General features: G+C 40.1%; 1 protein-coding gene across 1 annotated transcript in view; it reads right to left on the bottom strand.

Annotated features, from left to right (window-relative positions):
- LOC149200433 (short-chain dehydrogenase/reductase 2-like) overlaps positions 1-20,217 on the bottom strand; it is a 63,879-nt gene extending 43,662 nt beyond the window's left edge. Inside the window, exons 1-2 of the mRNA XM_089402739.1 lie at positions 19,896-20,217; positions 18,732-18,990 (exon numbers count right to left, since the gene is read on the bottom strand). Of these exons, the coding sequence (XP_089258865.1) occupies positions 18,732-18,990; positions 19,896-19,993 (357 nt within the window). The 5' untranslated portion in view covers positions 19,994-20,217. The remainder of the gene's footprint in view (positions 1-18,731; positions 18,991-19,895) is intronic.
- Positions 20,218-20,370: the final 153 nt, after the last annotated feature.

Here is a 20,370-nt window from a genome sequence, read left to right as displayed (position 1 = left end):
AAACCTCTCCTCGTTGCTCTTCCCTTTCCCATTGATCACCTGCAAAAACACACACATCTGCACTCCTCATGCAGCTCCTTCTCTTCACGCAGCTGCCTCACACATGCTCGCAGCACCTTCAATCCGCATCTCGATCCTTCCTTCTGTCATCGTCCAAGCATTCCTCACGTGTACCTGCAAACAAGATAAAAACACAACCAAAAAAAAATCGACTTTCTTCACTAACAGATACGGTTAGGTTTTCATCGTATAGTTTATTTGATTCTGATTTAGATTTGAGTTTTGATTTTATAAAGTTCACCTTTTTTTATATACATATGGTTAGGCATTTTAATTTTTTGTATAGCATATGATTTCAGATTAAGATTAGATTTAAATTCGGTTTAGATTTAGATTAGATTAATATTTAAGATTTTGAGTAATTTAAATTTAGCTTTGTTTTATTTTGACTTTAAAAAATATAAATAGGCATAAAAAAGTTTCTTTTAGTTTAGATTAGATTTTAGTTTTATTTAGATTTTAGATTTATTTTGTTTTGTTTTGTTTGAATTTTGACTTTAAAAATAAAATTTAAAAAAATATATATAAAAATATAAAAAATTTGAAATATTTTTGTGTTGCATTTAGTCTTAGCATATTTTTGTCACCTTTCCAAATTTAGCATATTTTTGTCACGTTTCCAAATTTTGGTGTATTTCGCTAAGGCTAATAGATTTTTGATGTGGGATTAATTTTTATCATTTATGTGTGGTTAAACATGCTTAAATATTCATTTGAAGATTAGCTATATGAAAGTAATAATTAGTTAACATTTAAAATTGCGTGGTTATTTAAAGCATTTAATCTTTTGAATTTTAATTGCTGAGCCATTGAGCATTTATCGATTATCTCGCATTTTGTAAAATTAATCTTTGTTTTGGTTATTGGATGATAAATGGTTGTTAATGGTGGAATTACAAAGTTCATATTTCTACAACATTTGACAAACAATTATTTAATCATTAACTCCATAAGGTACTGGTACATTAACTTCTAAAATCAATCAGGTGCTAAATTGCCTTGTTGTGTCTCCCAACCCAACTGGTCCACAGTTGGTCTTCCTTTGTCCCATAGGATCTACCCCCCTTAGCCCGAAATGGATCATCACCCTTGGATCTAGAACTCCCAGATCAACGATGGAGATGTGATATCACCCCAAAGGCGGACCCGATGGATATATATCCCATATTTTTTAGGACTTTTGAAGTCCGAAAAGGACAAAGAGGGGCGGGATTTCTCCATATTGTTGTGTTTTCAGTTTAAAACAAAAACAGTATGGCAGCGTTGTTCTGTATTCACAAAAAGCATGCATTGCTAACATTTGAAAGGGCACAGCGCAACACAGCATTCCCAACACTGCCACAACAACAGAAATATCATGGGCATCTACAACGCAACGCAGCCCGAAACAGAATCTGTCATGAGGCATCAACAGCGCAGCTTATCCAAAACCAACAAGTGATCATGGAGCATCTATAGCACGAGATAGCTCTCAGACAGCGCATCAAACTACCTAAAGATGGTTATTACTCCGTCAGAAGGAGAAAACCTCCGAGCCATGCTTGCCTATTCAGGGAATCAATCAGTTAACAAGACAGATTAGACAGATTAAGACTCCAAGCCTTTGAGAGCTCAAGAGCATTGTAAAAGGACTATAAAAGGCTGAAAACTAGATGTAACAAGGGTTCAACTTCTGGAGATTATTCCTATTCTGTTCCTCCAAGCTTCTCATCTTCATTCTAGCAATATAAGCTTCTTTTGTTGTTATATGTTCAATGTCCATTTTCCTCTTCTGTTCTAAGCTTGCACTTGAACAGTTTGTTCATGTTTTCTTTTGTGTCTAAGGCCAGATAACTGTCATCTTATCTCTGCTTTGATAAATTAGATTTGCAAGCTTCTTTTACTTCCTGTAGCTGGCCATTCATATGTGTTTATATATGCATCTGCTGGTACAGGTGGTATTCTCCATCTATTCATTGAATTTACAAACTATTGAGCATTAGTGGTCTAAAGCCTTGTAGAGCTGAGGGTGTTCATGCATGTCTTGAGTGAGAATAGAGTTGAAATGGTTATCTGGCTTGATCCAAACCATCATTCATTCCAATAGTTCAGAGAACAATATTGAAGATTATATGTTACTAGGCATCTCCGAGCTGCAACCTAGGAGAGTTTCCTAGAGTGATAACAGGGCTTATAACGAAATTGAAGTAAAATTGTTCTTAAGCATAGGAAAATACCATTGTTACCTAAAATTAACAGAGTTGCAGAACTAGTGAAGGTTGTAGCCTTCAGGAGGTGGGTGCCTGCGTACTAGTATGAGTCTACACCAGTACAAGAATGTAAGCAGCGTTTGATATTAATAAGTTTTGAAGACTGAGACGACAGCAGCAGTGGTTTTCTCCCACATTGGATTTCCACCTTAAATCTTGGTGTTCTGTTGATCAATGGTTGTCATTGATGTCAACCCAAGCAGCACCAAGGGCTACCCCGATCTTGCATGGGCATTTTGACTTGACAACTTACTCTATTCTGAGTCAAGGATCTTCTAGATGGATTCTACTCGTCGAGATGTTTCCATTGATATATGGCACACCAAGTAATTCTTCACAGTTTGAGAGATATTCATGTTTGAAGTTAGTAACCCCAGTTAGTGGGCTAAAACCCTATGGGGTTGTGGCATGGCACTCATAATTGGTTGTGGTCATTGAATAGTCAATAATTAATAATGTTTTTTTTGCTCCTAAAATCCCTCCAACGTTCACTTGTTGAGGATCCTCTCAATTCAAGACATTCATATAAATAATGACCCTCATATCCTCCTCTATTTGGGATTTTGTGGCTTCAAACAGGTCATTGTGGCATTTTCGCTATAACTTTTTTTTCTACGAAGCTTCAAAAGCAGAAATTAAAACCCATTTGAGTCGAAATCTTGATGAACCTCATAACTGAATTTCAGATCTTAGTTCACTATATTTTCGGAGATATGATCTGAGAAAGTTAGGGTTTTTGCAGGCTCCCGAATTCCATGTCAAGCAGTTGACGTTGGGAAAATCGTCATAACTCTCTCTCTGAGCATTAGATTCAAATTTCGTAAATAGTCACGAAAAAAAGGAAAGATTGTATTTTGTTGAGTAGCATTTTCAAGGCCGAAGCTCCCAACAATGACACGTGGCACTTTGTACAAGTTCGCTCTATTGAACCAGTCTATAATCAACTCATCATGGGAGATTGGGCATAACTCTTTCTTGAAGAATCCAATCTTGATCAAACCTGTGGGATTGGAAAGAGGACTCAGAGCGCTACCACAAGACGAAATTTCATACCCTGGAGATCCGATATTACATAGATACAACAGATTCAATATCGAGCTCCTAGAAGGCAAGAAAAAGCATGCATTCAAGGATCACTACAGTAAGGACCACACATCAACAGTGAAGGGACAACTTTTAGATATAGTCTTGCATAGAGTCCAGGCCTATATCAAGAGTGGGAGTCTTTGTCTACTGCTGCAACAAGTCAACAACAAAAGTGACAAGCACACTTCAGGTACGCATTGTAATTTTAATTTGTATTTATTCATTATTATGCACTTACATGTGTTTTGCAGGTAGAGGTAAGTTGAAGGGTATTTTGTTTTGTTTTGGGATTGGTTTCGCCGGGCAAATTTTGCATGCAGGTAGAAGAAGATTCAAGTACAACTTCAAGCAAAAATTCAAGAGCAGAAGTATCAAATCAAAGGAAGCATTGCAGCAGGACATCCTTTGAAGACATGACAGCCATCCGTATATTGTGAAGAAGTGTCAAGGCCAAGAGTCATCATTGTAAAGTTGTAAAAGAGTCATTTGTAAAAGTGTCATCATTGGAAGTCATTATTGTAAAAGAGTCAATCTGCCTAGAGTCGAAAAGGCATTATTGGGAGGTAAAGGAGTCTCTGTTGGGATGATGTCATGGTTGGGTTGCAGGTCATAGTGTGATTGGGTGTTCGATCAAAATCATTGTAAATCATATTGTATCGTGGATCGTTGTCCCTAGTACGGGAATCCACACTCTTGTCTCATTTCAGTCATTATAGGGTGGTAGGGAGGTGCTAGGCTGATGCATGAAGTTGCCTACAGGTTGGAGCCTGTGAACACTTCAGGGTGGTAGGTTGGTCTAGGATGTTGGGGCATCCATTCAGTTGACTACTGAAGAAATCAGGGCGTTGAGGCGTCCTTCCAATGGAACTGGAGAAGAATGTCTTTCTAGAATTCTAGGAAGTTGTTGCTTTCATTTCAATTGCGGCTGAAGATTAAAGAATTTATTAGAAAAACGTTCGGTGGTTTTTGACCCAGAGGGGGTTTTCCACCTAAAATTCTTGTGTACTGTGTTCTTTTATTTACTGTTATAAACATTAATAATAATTGAAGATTAACTAATGCTCTGAAAAATTTGAAAGTGCTAATTGCTAAGGAATACCGATTCACCCCCCCCTAGTATTTCCAACAATTGGTATCAGAGCTTGGTTCCTTCAGTGACAGCTTAACCGCTGAAAGTCAGTTTTCAAATCATAGAGATGGGAAAGTCAAAGAAGAAGGTTACAAGGATTTCAAAGGAAGGTACGAGTACAACAAAATCTAAAAAGAGTGAGTATTTTGTACCAACCATTGATTTTGATGCAAATAATTACTGGATATGGGATTCCAGGATGGAAGTACATTTGCAGGCACATGGAATACTGGAATCAATTGTTTCTGGAGACACATCTACTGACGAAGCTAAAAGGTACAATTCAAAGGCCATGAATGTAATTTTGAATGTTTTGCCAAATTCTGTGAAAACAAAAGTTGGTCAATGTTCAACAGCTAAAGCTCTTTGGGAAAAGCTTCATAATCTCTATTCAACAAAGCAATCAGGTCAAGATGTTATTGAAAATTCAAATCCTTCTGATTATGATGAAGAAATGGGAGAAATGAGTAAAACAAAGTTTCAAAATCAAGTGATCAAGGTGATAAAGGAACTCAAAAGTCAAAAGGAAAAGACAAGACTTTTGGAAGCAGAATTGAAGACAGCAAAAGAACTCATCAAAGAAAATGAAGAGTCTGAGAAGATGATTAGTAGTCTTAGAACTCAATTGGAAGAAATCAAGAATACAGCGACATGAGACCTCAAGAGAGAAGTCCAACAAAAGCAACAAGAACTCGACACAACGTTTGTAGAGATTAGCAAGATCACACAACAGATGCAGGAAGTAAAAATTGAAAGGAAGGAATCTGATCAAGGTACATATCTATTGTTGACCGAAAGCAAAAGGAATTAGAAACATCTTTAGTAGAAATAAGCACACTCATGATGGAAAATGAGAAGCAGAAGGAGCAAATATAAGTTCTCAACAGAGAAGTAGAGAAGACCACTCTTCTCAAGCTACAGGTTGAGGAGGCAGAAAAAAGAAGGAAGATCTTGAAAAGATGGTTTCAAGAAGATCTTGCTCAAAAGCAAGAAGAACTTGATGCAACCCGTGATGAGATCAACAAACTCAAGGGATCACAAAAAGAATACTTACAAGATAAGACAGATGAAGAAGCAAAAAAGAAGGCAATTAAAGATGGTAAAGCTCCAGTTGATGAAGGTACAAGCTCCACATCTTCGCAGGATGATTCTAAGAAGGAAGTTGATCAAAGTGAAAAGCCAAAGAAGAATGTTGCAACTCCAAAGAACAAGACCAAAGCAATCAAGAACAAAGGACCACAACAAACTACAACACCGCCTCCAAAGAAGAATGAAAAATCTTCCAGGTATGTTCGTTTATTTAATGGTTATTGTTTTTCATGCGCTAACTATGGACATATGGCCAAGGATTGTAAAGTTATTGACAGGTACAACTATCAAGGACCATCGCATCTGAATGAACCATTCAGGTATACACATTTATTTAATGGTTATTGTTTTTTATGTGCTAACTATGGACATATGGCTAGGGATTGTGAAGTTTTTGACAGGTACAATAATTATCTACAAAACCCTAGAAGCAAGTTTGCAGGATCACGAGACAGGTTCCACGATGATTTTGTCAGAAGAGAATACGTGCTAGATGGGCCAAACATTGAATGTTTCAAATGCCATAACTATGGCTATAGCGCTCACGGTTGCAGATATCAGATGGAATCACCTATGGACAATATTGAATGCTTCGAGTGTCATAACTATGGGAACATGGCTCGAGATTGTAAGGATAAGAAGGTCTGGAAAAGGAAACAGGTACAAGAAGACCAAGAAGATAACAAGGTTTCAACGGTATACTTTCAGGATTTGTAAAAGCAAAAGGTCATGAGGAATTAGCAGTTGCTTCAGATAATGACTCAAGTCAAGTGTTGTGTGTGGAGCATGATTGTTCAAAGGTCTTTGTTTCAGCCAGATGTATACCCCAGGAAGTTTGTACACCCCTCCACGCGGGGGGGCTGATCCCCCCCGGCTGGGGGGTCTGGGGGCCAGCGGTCCCCTGGTGGGGGCTCAGGGGCAGCGCCCCCGAAGCCAAAAATAGATGTAAAATTGCCTTGTAAAAGTATAGTAATTTCTAGTCAATCTGAGCCGTTCATTAGGCGGATGATCTGATGATAGAACTTATGTTTAGTTTAGGGTTTTTTGCCCTAGAAGGAAACCCCCTCTCTTTGTATGAAGGCATTGTATTTGAGGCTGTGAAATAGATGTGTATTCTCTGAGCGAGAAATAAAGAGGCGAGACTGTGACAGAAAACAGAAGATATTACAGCGGATCTGCTATAGGTTGTGTCCCTTCATTTTGCTGGATAATAGAAAGGAAGGACTGGCTGTTCGGGGTGGACGTAGCCCAAACTGGGTGAACCACGTATATCTGTGTCTCTCTTGTTTTATGCGTTTTTTGTGTTTATATTTCTGCAATATTTTATGTGTTCCATTGCTCCGTAATATATAATTTTCTAACATCAAGATGGCTCGTTAGGTGACTCATTATTTTGAACAATCTGGCTTGTTAACTCCTTAATGTTTGTAGAGGAGGAGTCTATGCAGCAGTATATGGCACAAGTCTACGATTGATAGGAAAGTAGTTTGAACAAGATGGCAGTTTCATTACAAGTTAAGGGGAGCAAAACAGTTGAAGGATTACAGGTAACCAGGAACAAGGCAAGATTTGTCTGCAAAGGATATGCACAGGTTGAAGGAATCGATTTTGAAGAAAAATTTGCTCTCGTTGCCAGAATAGAAGTTATTAGGATGTTTCTCGCTTATGCTTGCTCGAGAGAAATCAAGATTAAAGAAGGCTCTATATGGTCTCAAGCAATCTCCTAGGGCTTGGTATGCTCGTCTTGACGGATATCCACATCAACAGGGATTCAAGAAAGGAAGTGCTGACAGCAAACTTTATATGAAAGTGGATCGAGATGTTGGAATTTCTAAGTCTGACACGTTAGAAATCCTTCATGCACATTACTAATTTATTCCTACCTACTTGTTCTGTTAATTAACAAGTTGTTTACCATGTAAATACTGGAAATAAATACAAGTACATGCTCAACACATTACAGATCATCAACTAAAGGAAATAGAAACAAGCACACAAGTGACACCGTTGTTTTTGGACTAATGTCCCTGAAAAAACCCAATGCGGGAAAACCGGTGCATCTATCTGAGGGTTTGATTTATTAAGCAGTTTCAGAATACAATCTAGGTGCCAAATCCGGCTCACCCAACAGAGAAAAATCTCAGCAGTAGTACCTCTCCTTCGGAAATAGATGCTCCAGCTGAAACCACGGATAAACACTCCGGCAACTCCTCAGCTCCAATCTGCCCCACGAAAACCCCCAATGTTAGCCTATAGGGACTGTGTCAGCCTCTTCTGCCCTCTGCGTTAGCTTTCCCGGCAATTCCGGCTGTTCCGATTGTTCAGCGCAGTTCCGACTTCTGCGCTCTGCGTCAGCTTTCCCGACAATTCCCGGTAGTTCTGGCTTCTGCCCTCTGCGTCAGCCAATGTTTTAAAACTCCAACTCCGACTCCGACTCCGACTCGGTATCGACTCAGCTGGCTCCATTTCAATGACTCGATCGTTGTAAAAAATACATTAAATAGTTATTTTTTATAAAAACACATAATTTTAAAGATTTTCATTCATGTTTCCAAACACACAGCATTAGAATATAGATAGAAGACAACATATGATCAAAGTAGGCTCATGAATATATCCATTATATCAAAATGGCACCCAGTGCACTGTCCAATACATACACGATGTTGATATAGAGATCAAAACAAAAACACATAACCAAGGAGGCTATAAATGGCCTCTACAACAAAAGTCTGTGACCAGTACTACTGGCAACTGCTAGAGTTGCCAACATCATCTGGCTCAGTGTTACTTGGGAGCGGGAGCGAAAGTGGGGAGCGAGAGCGAAAACGGGAGTGGGAGTGACATTTTCAGAAGCTCCTGGTTTGGGAGCGAATCCCGGAGGAGTTCGACAACCAATGTCACTAACATCAAGGTACATAGAGGGATTGGTGCTCTTGATTAAATACGAGTTCCATACCCTAATACATGACAAAATTCAATGGAAACATTGCAATCCTCCAATCCTGAAATCCTGAAAAACTAATAAGTCTGCTAGATTTTGAATGAAATCTAAAATTCTACTTTCTCCATATGAAATCCAATGAGGCTGGAACCACTCTCAAACATCCTGAGTCATTTCATGGTAATGTTAAAAATTTAAGTAAAAGGATGAAAATGAAGATTCAGAAGAATGTCACTTTTACTTTAAGAATTTAACATTGCCATGAAATTTGAATAGCATATCAATACTAGGAGAGGGGAATGGACCCCAAATAGCACTTAACCAATTTAGAAAACACCTTGGAGTCCCCAACAATCAGCTAAATGTTAAAAAGTTAAAAAAATTAAAAAAATCCTTGTTTTTTTGGGTGACTGGCCAGATTTAATGACTCGACCGAGTAGATGTGGAAACGGCCGAGTTGGTCGAGTCAGCCATGACTCGGCCTCCCGAACCGTTTCCTCCACCGAGTCATATTTCTGGGCAATGAAACGGATCAACTCGGTCGTTTCCGTTTCGAACCGGCCGAATTTTAAAACTATGGCGTCAGCTTTCCCGGCTGCTGCGTTGATCCTCCCGGCACTATCTCTGCCTCTCTGCTTTTGTATTCACTGCCCCTCAGCTGCAACTCCAAATCACTCTCTCAACTTTCTCAGCAAACCCAGCTCCAGAAAGTCGAAATCTTGATCTCTTGGTGTGTTCTCCAAGTGACCCTTAAGCCTCCTCTTATACTTTTCTCGTTGACAAATCAACGGCCGAGATTAAGTCCCTAATCAACGACTAAGATTAGATCTGGCTTGATCCATGACTTTTGGACCATTCTAACACAGTTTTATATTAATACACATTAATATTTTATTTTCCCTAAGTTTAGACTTAGGGACTCCATTAAAAATATTAATTATTTTAATATCTCTCAAACTGTTTAGAATCTGCCCAAACCCTTTCTGGGTATTGGAGATCTCATGTGCCTTAGCCTCTCCACCAATTTTCATGGCTAGATCACATCTAATGCTACCCCAAATCAACACTCCCTCTTAGCGAGGAGTGTGCTCTAGTAATACTCCTCACTAAGCATCACCCTGATCATCTGGCATCAGTCCCTGCGCTAATGTTAGGCCCGCTACCCAACATCCTCTGCACTGCTGCATCCTGTACTACTACCCATGGCCCTGCCACTGCCACTGTTGCATCCATACTGCAACTCCCTCTGCATCTGTGTTGCTGCCCATGGCCCTGCCATTGCCACTGTTGCATCTACACTGCAAACCCTCTCATCATGTTGCATCATGCTGCCCATAGCACTACCACTGCTAACTGCCACACTGCAACTCAGTTACTGAGAAGTAAGTAACTGATCTCCCAACTCTGACATCTTTGTCAGGCTAGAGACACCCCTGATGCTGAAGCTCCCTCTGTCACTGACAAGTGCTCCCTCTCTGACCTCTACGTTGCTGCAACAACTCCATGCATCTCGCACTGTTGCACACCTCTCTGTGCCATCCTGCACTGGTGCAACACTCCCGTGCCTCTCGCATTGTTGCCTCACGCTGTCTTGGGAATCCTGCACTGTAGCTCCCTCTGTCGCTCCATCCGCATCCATCTCTACTGACATCGCCAGTACTGCTACTCCTCTTCGGGGCTCCCGTAGCAAGGTCTAATCCAAGAGGTTGGTACCTCGAGGATCCTACCCCTCATCGTCTGTAGTCCGTCTGACTACAGCTCGATGTCTCCCCACTTCCGCTCAAGTGGTGTGTGTGCACTCATGGCACACAAAACAGAAAGGATCCTGGCCTTCCAGATGCCAAAGTTGGATGCCTCATCCAACCTATCCTGATCCCTCAGCCCATTCATGGCCATCTCTCTACTCTTCTTGTTGACTCCTCCGAGTCTCTCTACTTCCCGCCTGGAAGTTCTCTATTCGACTCCTGCTGAGTCTACTTCCCGTCTGGAAGTTCTCTGTTCGACTCCTGCTGAGTCTACTTCCTGTCTGGAAGTTCTCTGTTCGACTCCTGCTGAGTCTCTCTACTTCCTACCTGGAAGTTCTCGGTTCAACTCCTGTTGAGTCTCTCCACTTCCCGTTTGGAAGTTCTCGGTTCGACTCCTGCTGAGTCTCTCTACTTCCCGTCTGGAAGTTCTCGGTTCGACTCCTGCTGGGTCTCTCTACTTCCCGTCTGGAAGTTCTCTTCTCGACTCCCTCAGAGTCCCAATATCCCGCCTAGAAATCCTTCGTTAAGTTGCCCCTCTCCGATCATCTTTGCAACAACAACACTGATCTGGATTCCTTGGCTTGAAAGCTGTCTTGGCAACAATTCCCTCTACCTTGGCCTTGCCCTGTTAGGTATTGTTCTGACTACAGTACCCCACCAGCTCCACTCTGCAACTTACCCATAGCCTCCTAAACCCCAACAAACTGAAGGTTAGAGCTCCTAGGCTCTGCACAATCCCGGCACCGACAAATCAGCCTCCTCAGCCAACTGCGTCAGCCCTCCTGGCCTTTACATGAGCCTGCCTTTGCCTCCCTCAGCCTCTGTGTTGCCTCTTCCTAGCTCAATCTTGATGACGTAGGCACTGCGTCACCCCTTCCTTGCTGCCACTCTGCTAGGAACAGCTTTTGTCACTCGGTACAACTGTTTTCTGTTGTTGCTGCTCTATTCAGCGGATGTCCTCAGTACTCCTGTGATCTGCAACCACCCTCTGATACCATGTTGGAATTTCTAAGTCTGACATGTTAGAAACCCTTCATCCACTTTACTGATTTATTCCTACCTATTTGTTTTGTTAATTAACAAGTTATTTACCATGTAAATACTGGAAATAAATAGAAGTACATGCTCAACACATTACAGATCATCAACTGAAGGAAATAGAAACAAGCACAGAAGTGACATCGTTGTTTTTGGACTAAAGTCCCCAGAAAAACCCAATGCGGGAAAACCGGTGCAGCTATCTAAGGGTTTGATTTATTAAGCAGAGTCAGAATACAATCTGGGTGCCAAATCTGGCTCACCCAACAGAGAAAAATCTCGGTAGTAGTACCTCTCCTTCGAAGATAGATGCTCCAACTGAAACCCCGGATAAACACTCCAGAAACTCCTCAGCTCCAATCTGCCCCACGAAAAACCCCAGTGTCAGCCTCTAGGGACTGTGTCAGCCTCTTCTGCCCTCTGTGTCAGCTTTCCCGGCAGTTCCGGCTGTTCCCAACAGTTTCGGATTCTACCCTCTGCGTCAGCGTTCCCGGCTGCTGCGCTGATCCTCCCGGCACTATCTCTGCCTCACTGCTTCTATATTCACTACCCTTCAGCTGCAACTCCATATCACTCTCTCAACTTTTTCAACAAACGCAGCCCCAGAAAAGCGAAATCTTGATCTCTTGGTGTGTTCTCCAAGTGACCCTCAAGCCTCCTCTTATACTTTTCTCGTTGACAAATCAACGGCCAAGATTAAGTCCCTAATCAATGGCTAAGATTAGATCTGGCTTGATCCATGACTTTTGGACCATTCTAACATAGTTTTATATTAATACACATTGATATTTTATTTTCCCTGGGTTTAGACTTAGGTACTCCATTAAAAATATTAATTATTTTAATATCTCTCAAACTGTTTAGAATCTGCCGAAACCCTTTCTAGGTATTGGAGATCTCGTGTGCCTTAGCCTCTCCACCAATTTTCGTGGCTAGAGCACATCCGATGCTACCCCAAATCAACACGAGATAACCTAACAATTATCGAAGTATATGTGGATGATATAATCTTTGGAAGCAGTGATAACAGATTAAGTAAAGACTTTGCCACAAAAAAGCAAAGTGAGTTTGAAATGTCTATGCTTGGCGAACTGACATACTTTTTGGGGCTTAAAATTTCTCAGCAGGATAAAGGAATATTCATATATCAAACCAAGCACATTAAATAAATGCTCAAGAAATTCCAAATGGAAGATTTCAAGCCAGTCCTTACCCCCATGGTAACAGGTTGCAAGTTAAGCTTTAAAGACTCATCAAAGGATGTGGACCAAAGTTTGTATAGATCCATGATTGGTAGTCTCCTATATGTGACAGCCTCCCAACCAAATGTGATGCAGGCAGTTGGACAAGTAGCATGATTCCAAGCAGCACCAAAATAATCTCATATCATTGTCGTCAAAAGAATTCTTTGATATCTTAAGGGCACAGCGGAATATGGTCTCTGGTATCCCAAAGGAAATGATCTAGTCATCCAAACTTATATAGATGCAGATTGGGCAAGAAGTGTTGATGATCATAAGAGTACCAGTGGAGCAACGTTCTACCTAGGTGGTTGCCTTGTCTCATGGTTAAGTAAAAAGCAGTCTTCAATCTTGTTATCCACAGCGGAAGCAAAATACATCGCGACAGCAGCTTGTTGTACTCAAGTTCTTTGGATGAAGCAAACCTTGCAAGATCTTCAAGTTAAGTTTGATGAGCCTATTCCCATCTTCTGCGATAGCACCAATGCCATCAATATCTCCAAAAATCCTGTGATGCATTCCAAAACAAAGCACATTCCAATCAAATATCATTTTGTTAGAGAGCAGGTCACCGAAAAGAATATCAAGCTTGAATATGTTGGCACAAAGGAACAAATTGTTGACATCTTTACCAAACCATTACCTCGTGAAGCATTTGAGTATCTTCACCAAAAGCTTGGGATTCTCCCAAGTTCTCATTAGAATCTTTCTCTTATCTAACTAAGTAGAAAGGGGGAGTGGAGGTGTGTACAGGTCTGCAGGATGACAGTTTGTCAGGGGGAGTTACCCTTTGCCATTGATGACAAAGGGGGAGAGAAGGCAGTAGGAAGAGGTGTCATGATCGCAGGGGGAGTACTTGTGTTGCCATCAATGCCAAAGGGGGAGATTTTTTATTAGTGGTTGTCATTGATGTCAACCCAAGCAGCACTAGGGGCTACCCCGATCTTGCATGGGCATTTTGACTTGACAACTTACTCTATTCTGAGTCAAGGATCTTCTAGATGGATTCTACTCGTCGAGATGTTTCCATTGATATATGACATGCCAAGTAATTCTTCATGGTTTGGCAAATATTCATGTTTGAAATTAGTAACCCCGGTTAGTGGGCTAAAACCCTATGGGGTTGTGGCATGGCACTCATAATTGGTTGTGGTCATTGAATAGTCAATAATTAATAATGTTTTTTTTGCTCCTAAAATCCCTCCAACGTTCACTTGTTGAGGACCCTCTCAACTCAAGACATTCATATAAATAATGACCCTCATATCCTCCTCTAGTAGGGATTTTGTGGCTTCAAACAGGTCATTGTGGCATTTTCGCTATAACTTTTTTTCTACGAAGCTTTAGAAGCTGAAATTAAAACCCATTTGAGTCGAAATCTTGATGAACCTCGTGACCGAATTTCAGATCTTGGTTCGCTATATTTTCGGAGATATGATCTGAGGAAGTTAGGGTTTTTGCAGGCTCCCGAATTCCATGTCAAACAGGTGACGTTGGGAAAATCATCATAACTTTCTCTCTGAGCATTGGATTCAAATTTCGTAAATAGTCACAGAAAGAGGACGGACTATAGTTTGTTGAGTAGTGTTTTCAGGGCCGAAGGTCGCAACAGTGACACGTGGCACTTCGTACAAGTTCGCTCTACTAAACCAGTCTATAATCAGGTCATCGTGGGAGATTGGGCATAACTCTTTCTTGAAGAATCCAATCTTGATCAAACCTGTGGGGTTGGAAAGAGGACTCATAGGGCTACCACAGGACGAAATTTCAGACCTTGGAGATCCGAAATTACATAGATACAACATATTCAATATCGATCTCCTAGAAGGCAAGAAAAAGCATGCATTCAAGGATCACTGCAGTAAGGACCACACATCAATAGTCAAGGGACAACTTTTGGATATAGTCTTGCATAGAGTCCAGGCCTATATCAAGAGTGGGAGTCTTTGTCTACTGCTACAACAAGTCAACAACAAAAGTGACAAGCACACTTCAAGTACGCATGGTAATTTTAGTTTGTATTTATTCATTATTATGCACTTACATGTGTTTTGCAAGCAAGGGTATTTTGTTTTGTTTTGGGATCGGTTTCCCCGGGAAAATTTTGCACGTAGGTAGAAGAAGATTCAAGTACAACTTCAAGCAAGAATTCAAGAGCAGAAGTATCAAATCAATAAAAGCATTGTAGCGGGACATCCTTTGAAGACATGACAGTCATTCGTATATTGTGAAGAAGCATCAAGGCCAAGAGTCATCATTATAAAGTTATAAAAGAGTCATTTGTAAAAGTGTCATCATTGGAAGAGTCATTATTGTAAAAGAGTCAATCTACCTAGAGTCGAAAAAGCATTATTGGGAGGTATAGGAGTCTCTGTTGGGATGATGTCATGGTTGGGTTGCAGGTCATAGTGTGATTGGGTGTTCGGTCAAAATCATTGTAAATCATATTGTATCGTGGATCGTTGTCCCTAGTATGGGAATCCACACTCTTGTCTCATTTTAGTCATTATAGGGTGGCAGGGAGGTGTTAGGCTGGTGCATGAAGTCGCCTACAAGTTGAAGCCTATGAAAACTTCAGGGTGGTAGGTTGGTCTAGGATATTGGGGCATCTATTCAATTGACTACTAAAGAAACCAGGGCGTTGGGGCATCCTTCCAATGGGAGCTGGAGAAGATTGCTTTTCTAGAATTCTAGGAAGTTGTTGCTTTCATTTCAGTTGGGGATGAAGATTAAAGAATTTATTAGAAAAGCGTTCGGTGGTTTTTGATCCAGAGGGGGTTTTCCACCTAAAATTCTTGTCTACTGTGTTCTTTTATTTACTGTTATTATTGCATAAACATTAATAATAATTGAAGATTAATTAATGCTCTGAAAAGATTTAAAGTGCTAATTGCTAAGGAATACTGATTCACCTCCCCCCTCTCAGTATTTCCAGCATGTTCACGTGTGTTTACTTATGTGTGATACTTTATTCTGTTCTTACTGCACCTGTTTACTGCTTATCAAATGCCTGATAAATCTCTTACATTTTGGTTCAAAGTTTAACAGATAAAGAATTAGTTGTTTTACAAAGTTTACTGGGAATACGCTAGTTTCTTTTACAACAGTCGCGTATATACGCTAGTTGGGTTCAGTGAAGTCGCATATACATTTCAAAAAAGAAAAATTATTATTGTGAGTTTTTTAAAATACTGATTCACCCCCCCCCCCAGTATTTTCCGCAACAAATATTGTTACATTGCACATTATTTTATTATTAGGGACATTGTTAGGCCATGTTTAGCCATTTGAATCCCTTAGAGGATCATATAAATGTATGAGAGGATCATTTGATCTCTCATCATCAATTGGATTGGATATTTCTTAACAAAAGAATTCAAACCTGCACTTTGGCCGAATTTTGGAGTTTCTAATGCACTTTGATGTTTGGAATAATTTCGCATTTTTCTCTTGGAGCTTCTTTGGCATGTTTTGGATGGATGGATATATTCTTGTCAACTTGTAAATGTTTTTGATGCTATTTCTCTTCTATATTAAATGTCTAATTGTATGGAATATATTTCTATGTCTTGAAATGTGCCCTAAGTAATGCAAGTTTGTTAGCACTTGGATTACGAAAATATTGCATGCGTTACTCATTGTTGATAAGAATGAATGTTCCTAGGGGGTCACTATGTATGTTGTTCCCTTGAAACTCCATCAAACATTGTCAATAAGTATAAACGTCTAGAGAAACCTTCAAACCTCTTCACTAGGGTTTGTGAAGTTGTAATAGGCCTCCTTGAGATAGCGAAGTTTGAAAAACCAAAGACATTTAGACTCCAATTCTCCCAAAGGGTAGGCACTAGTCTAATCCTAAGTGATCGCCCTATTTTTTTGTTCCTACCTTTTCTTTTGAATTCTACCCTAGCCTTAGTTGGTCTCCTAGGGCATCAAGCGAATTGCTTTGTAGCCATACAATTTCGAGCGAGTTGGCAGCTATATGCGTAGGTGTGTCCTCTAGAAGTCCTCCAAGTTTGAGGTCATTCCCACGGTTAGATTGGGAAATACACCAAGTTGTAGCCATAAAGACCATACTTGTCTAGGTTCCTCCTAGATTAAGGTAGATTTCAAGGGTCTCATTATTAGAAAACTCAAAGGAAGTTCATCATTCTCAAGACCCTTCTCATCCTCCTCGTTTGGCCTTGCATGACCATTGAAAGTAAGATAAAAAGCGTGAAACCTAGGTCAAACTTTGATCTTCCCAAGGCTCTTTTGTGGTCCCACATCTTCATCATTCTTTATCTCACAAGGCCACTTAGAAACCTAGTTTATAGAAGAGTCTTAGGTCTAGGACATCCTTTATTTGAGGAATAGCTCTAATCCCTAGGTCTAAGCCTCCCTTAAGCCTTTCTTAGAGAGCCCTTCACCTTGCTTCTAAAGCAAGCAAAGCCCTATTATTTGAGTCTCTCTTGTGAATGGGCTCTAGAAATCACTACCTATCCTATCATTGATTCATCATTCCTAGTGATTTCCTTATACCGAGACTCCTCCCATCGGTGAAAGTCCGTAAAGAGCAGGGGACATCGACTGAGGTGACAGTGGGTCCTTGTCCCATTGTTGCCACTTGATCTAGCAGTGGTCCCTTCGGAACCCCTCCTAGGACCCCTACTAAATTGAGCAGTAACAAACCCACATAAGTAGGATGCACTCCCCAAGAGGGTTATTGAGTCCACATATCAAAGCTGACTAGGTCAACCTCAACCAACCCTAGTAATAAAATAAAAAAATAAAGTATGGGCTTGATTGTGAAAACAAATACACTAATGATACATATGAATGGTCATGCCCACATGTATATATTACACCAATAATCCCAATAGGTTAAGGGGTAGCGAATAAAATCCCATATGTGCACCGTTCCATTTATTTCATCCTTAGCTTGAGTTTTGTGGATTTGAATAAACTTGCGATGTGAATAGCCACGTGTTGTGTTTCAATTGGTACACATCATGCTAACTAGAGCTCGCACTTTATCCATATTGTCCACATGTGAAATTGTTATTTATTATATGTCCTTCAACTAGGCACCACCTATGCTCTTCAAGATCAACACTTAGTTGATACATTTGCAGATATCTAGGCATGCAAGCCCTTAGAAGGATAGGAGTGTTGGTTGTGGTTCCCATATAGTGATACACCTATATCACAAGTCCCACAATACCAGCAAGAGCAACACCTGAAAAAAGCTCCACCACAACCCCATCCAAATGAAAGGTGCATAAATCATGAGAGCCACTTTAGACTAAGGGGAATGCAATTAGAACTTGATCAAAGTTCTCTCTCTTGTGTCCTAGCTCTTGACACCGCCATGTAAATGACATCCCATTGCCATACTACCTTGCAAAGGTTTGGGGCATAAAAGTAAGGAAACTTGGACTTGCTTTACCTAAGCACTTGAACACCCAAAGCCAAAACCCAAATCATGGGTACAAGGTTTTGTTCAACAAGAATCTACATACAATTTACAAAAGATTACAAAAAAGGAACTATGATAATCAAATCAAAGACTTGATACCTAAGATAAAATAAAGGTGAGGCCCACCACACAAGACGTTGGATTTGAAGTGTTTGGCTTAGTTTACCCATTGTATGGATATGACAACTATGCATTTCTCAAAAAACCAACCCCAAAGGTTAAACAGCCCTCCACCTGCACCCCCACCCCCAGAAACCCCCCGAAGACCTAAACAATGGAAACAATCCCTCTAAAGGCACACAAAAGTTTGGTTACAAAACTCAAGTCACTTGGAACCACTAATAAAATCAAGAGTCATCTAGATTCAGAAATTCTTTGTTAAACTTTGAACCCCCATGTGACGACCAGTAAAGAGGTTAAAACCAAATATATTTATCCATTCGTTTTACAATCTATATCAACCTGGGATACCCGTGGCACCAAGTAATCAGGCCGCGTATGACAACTAAGAGAAAAGTGCTTTCTTTCAATGGCATACAGTAAAAGTTGCACAGAAGTAAACATACATGTTAATTACTCCCGAATTCCAAGACAATTTTAAACAAATGTTCTGAATCAGTAAGAAAAGAATTCTGTTCAGACAGGAAAAAACTGCAGCACATATGTATATAAAGCACTGGTCAATACTTTACCAGAATGTCAATGCCGCCATATTGCTCTTTTATCCAATTGGAAAACAGCTCCACTGATTTTGGATCCACAATGTCTAATTGATGGAAAACCACATTAAGTCCCTCTGTCTGTAAGGATTCCACCACTTCCTGTCCCCTAACCTGATCCCTTGAAGTGAGAACAATGGTCAGGCCCTGCTTTGCAAGTTGTCGAACAATTTCAAGTCCAATTCCTTTGTTACTTCCGGTCACTACTGCTAGTGTATCTGTGGACCACCATCTGCAATGAAAGCCAGCAAAATTGGTTACCAAAAGAGTGTCGTATAGATAATAGTTGCAAACTAGACAGAGAAAGGGATTCTTCATGGCAAATCGGGCATTCTGAGGAGGCCAAACAACCTTCAACACAGCAACAATCAATAGCAGGAGATCTAGGAGCATCCAAAGTAATCAAAGATGACTATGTCCTTCTGTGAAAGTTAGTTATGCTTTAGGTTACATGATTCTATTGATTATCTATCCTTGTAGTAAATAGTGTTATCTATTATACGTTGAGCTAGCTATTATGCTTTGTGTTAAATGATCCTATGGATTATCTATCATTGTAGTAAATGGTGTTATCCATATTTTGTGTTCTCCAGTGCTATGATGTGTGTTCCAGTGCTATGATGTGTATTCCAGTACTATAATGATGGTATCTTTTGCCATCACCTCTTTTTGGAATTCATTGTTGTTCACTTATGCAATTCCATGCCAGACAGTAAATTTGTCCTGGTTAATCACAACTAAACGGAATTCAATTTACAAGCTCTACTTGAAAATCCCCAAAGCTACACGTCCGTGGGATTTGATCCCGTCCGAGCAAAATTTGGGTCGTTTCCGTTAAAAAACGACAACAACAACCTGCAACCTAACTCCACGTGTTTTGGACTACCGGCGGTTCCTACAACTGATGAGCCATGATGTTTATGCAAGATCACCCCGAAATTAAAGCCAATTAAATATAAACGACCAAAAATTCCTAACCTCTGGCAGATACATTCAAGCAATTACAGCCATTTAAAGATCTCCGATCAATGGCGGGGACAGTTTCAAAAACGAAATGGTACTTAACTAAATGGAATCTGACTTACCGTGTATAGAATTGAAATCTTTGAAATCAATTTGCAAAAAATGAATAATAACCTGTTTGGACCAGAGTATGGTACAGCACGGGCTTCAGCTATCTCTTCCAATCTTCTTTGTCTCCGTTCGAAGGAGCGATTTTGTCTACCCATTATCATGTGTCAGCCAGTTTGCCCCTTGCCGCCATAAGTTGCAGAGATATAGAAAATGGGAATGTATTAGAGAACCTGTGTCTGAGAGGTCGGATTCAAAAAATTCTTGGCGAACATGGGAAAATCAAGATTTTTCGCATATCCAAGAGTTGAAATCCAGCATACATTCAGAAGTTGTGTGACCTGAAGAGAATCACAGGTTGAGTTTGTTTTTTCAACAAGAGAAAGAACGCCAATTTTAATGTGAATGTAAATTCAAATCAGCAAAGGCAGGCTCATTTTACATGGGATTAAAATATATTGTCAGATATTGTTCCCGATTATATTATCTTAGTAATCTTTTTAACTATAAAATTTTTGTTTGCAAAACTCTTCAAATTTCT

Source organism: Pinus tabuliformis, chromosome 2_1 (genome assembly GCF_031772625.1).
Source record: "Pinus tabuliformis cultivar Carrire ecotype Pingquan chromosome 2_1, CPIR1, whole genome shotgun sequence".
NCBI lineage: Eukaryota > Viridiplantae > Streptophyta > Pinopsida > Pinales > Pinaceae > Pinus > Pinus tabuliformis.
This window is presented reverse-complemented; position numbering and strand designations above follow the sequence as displayed.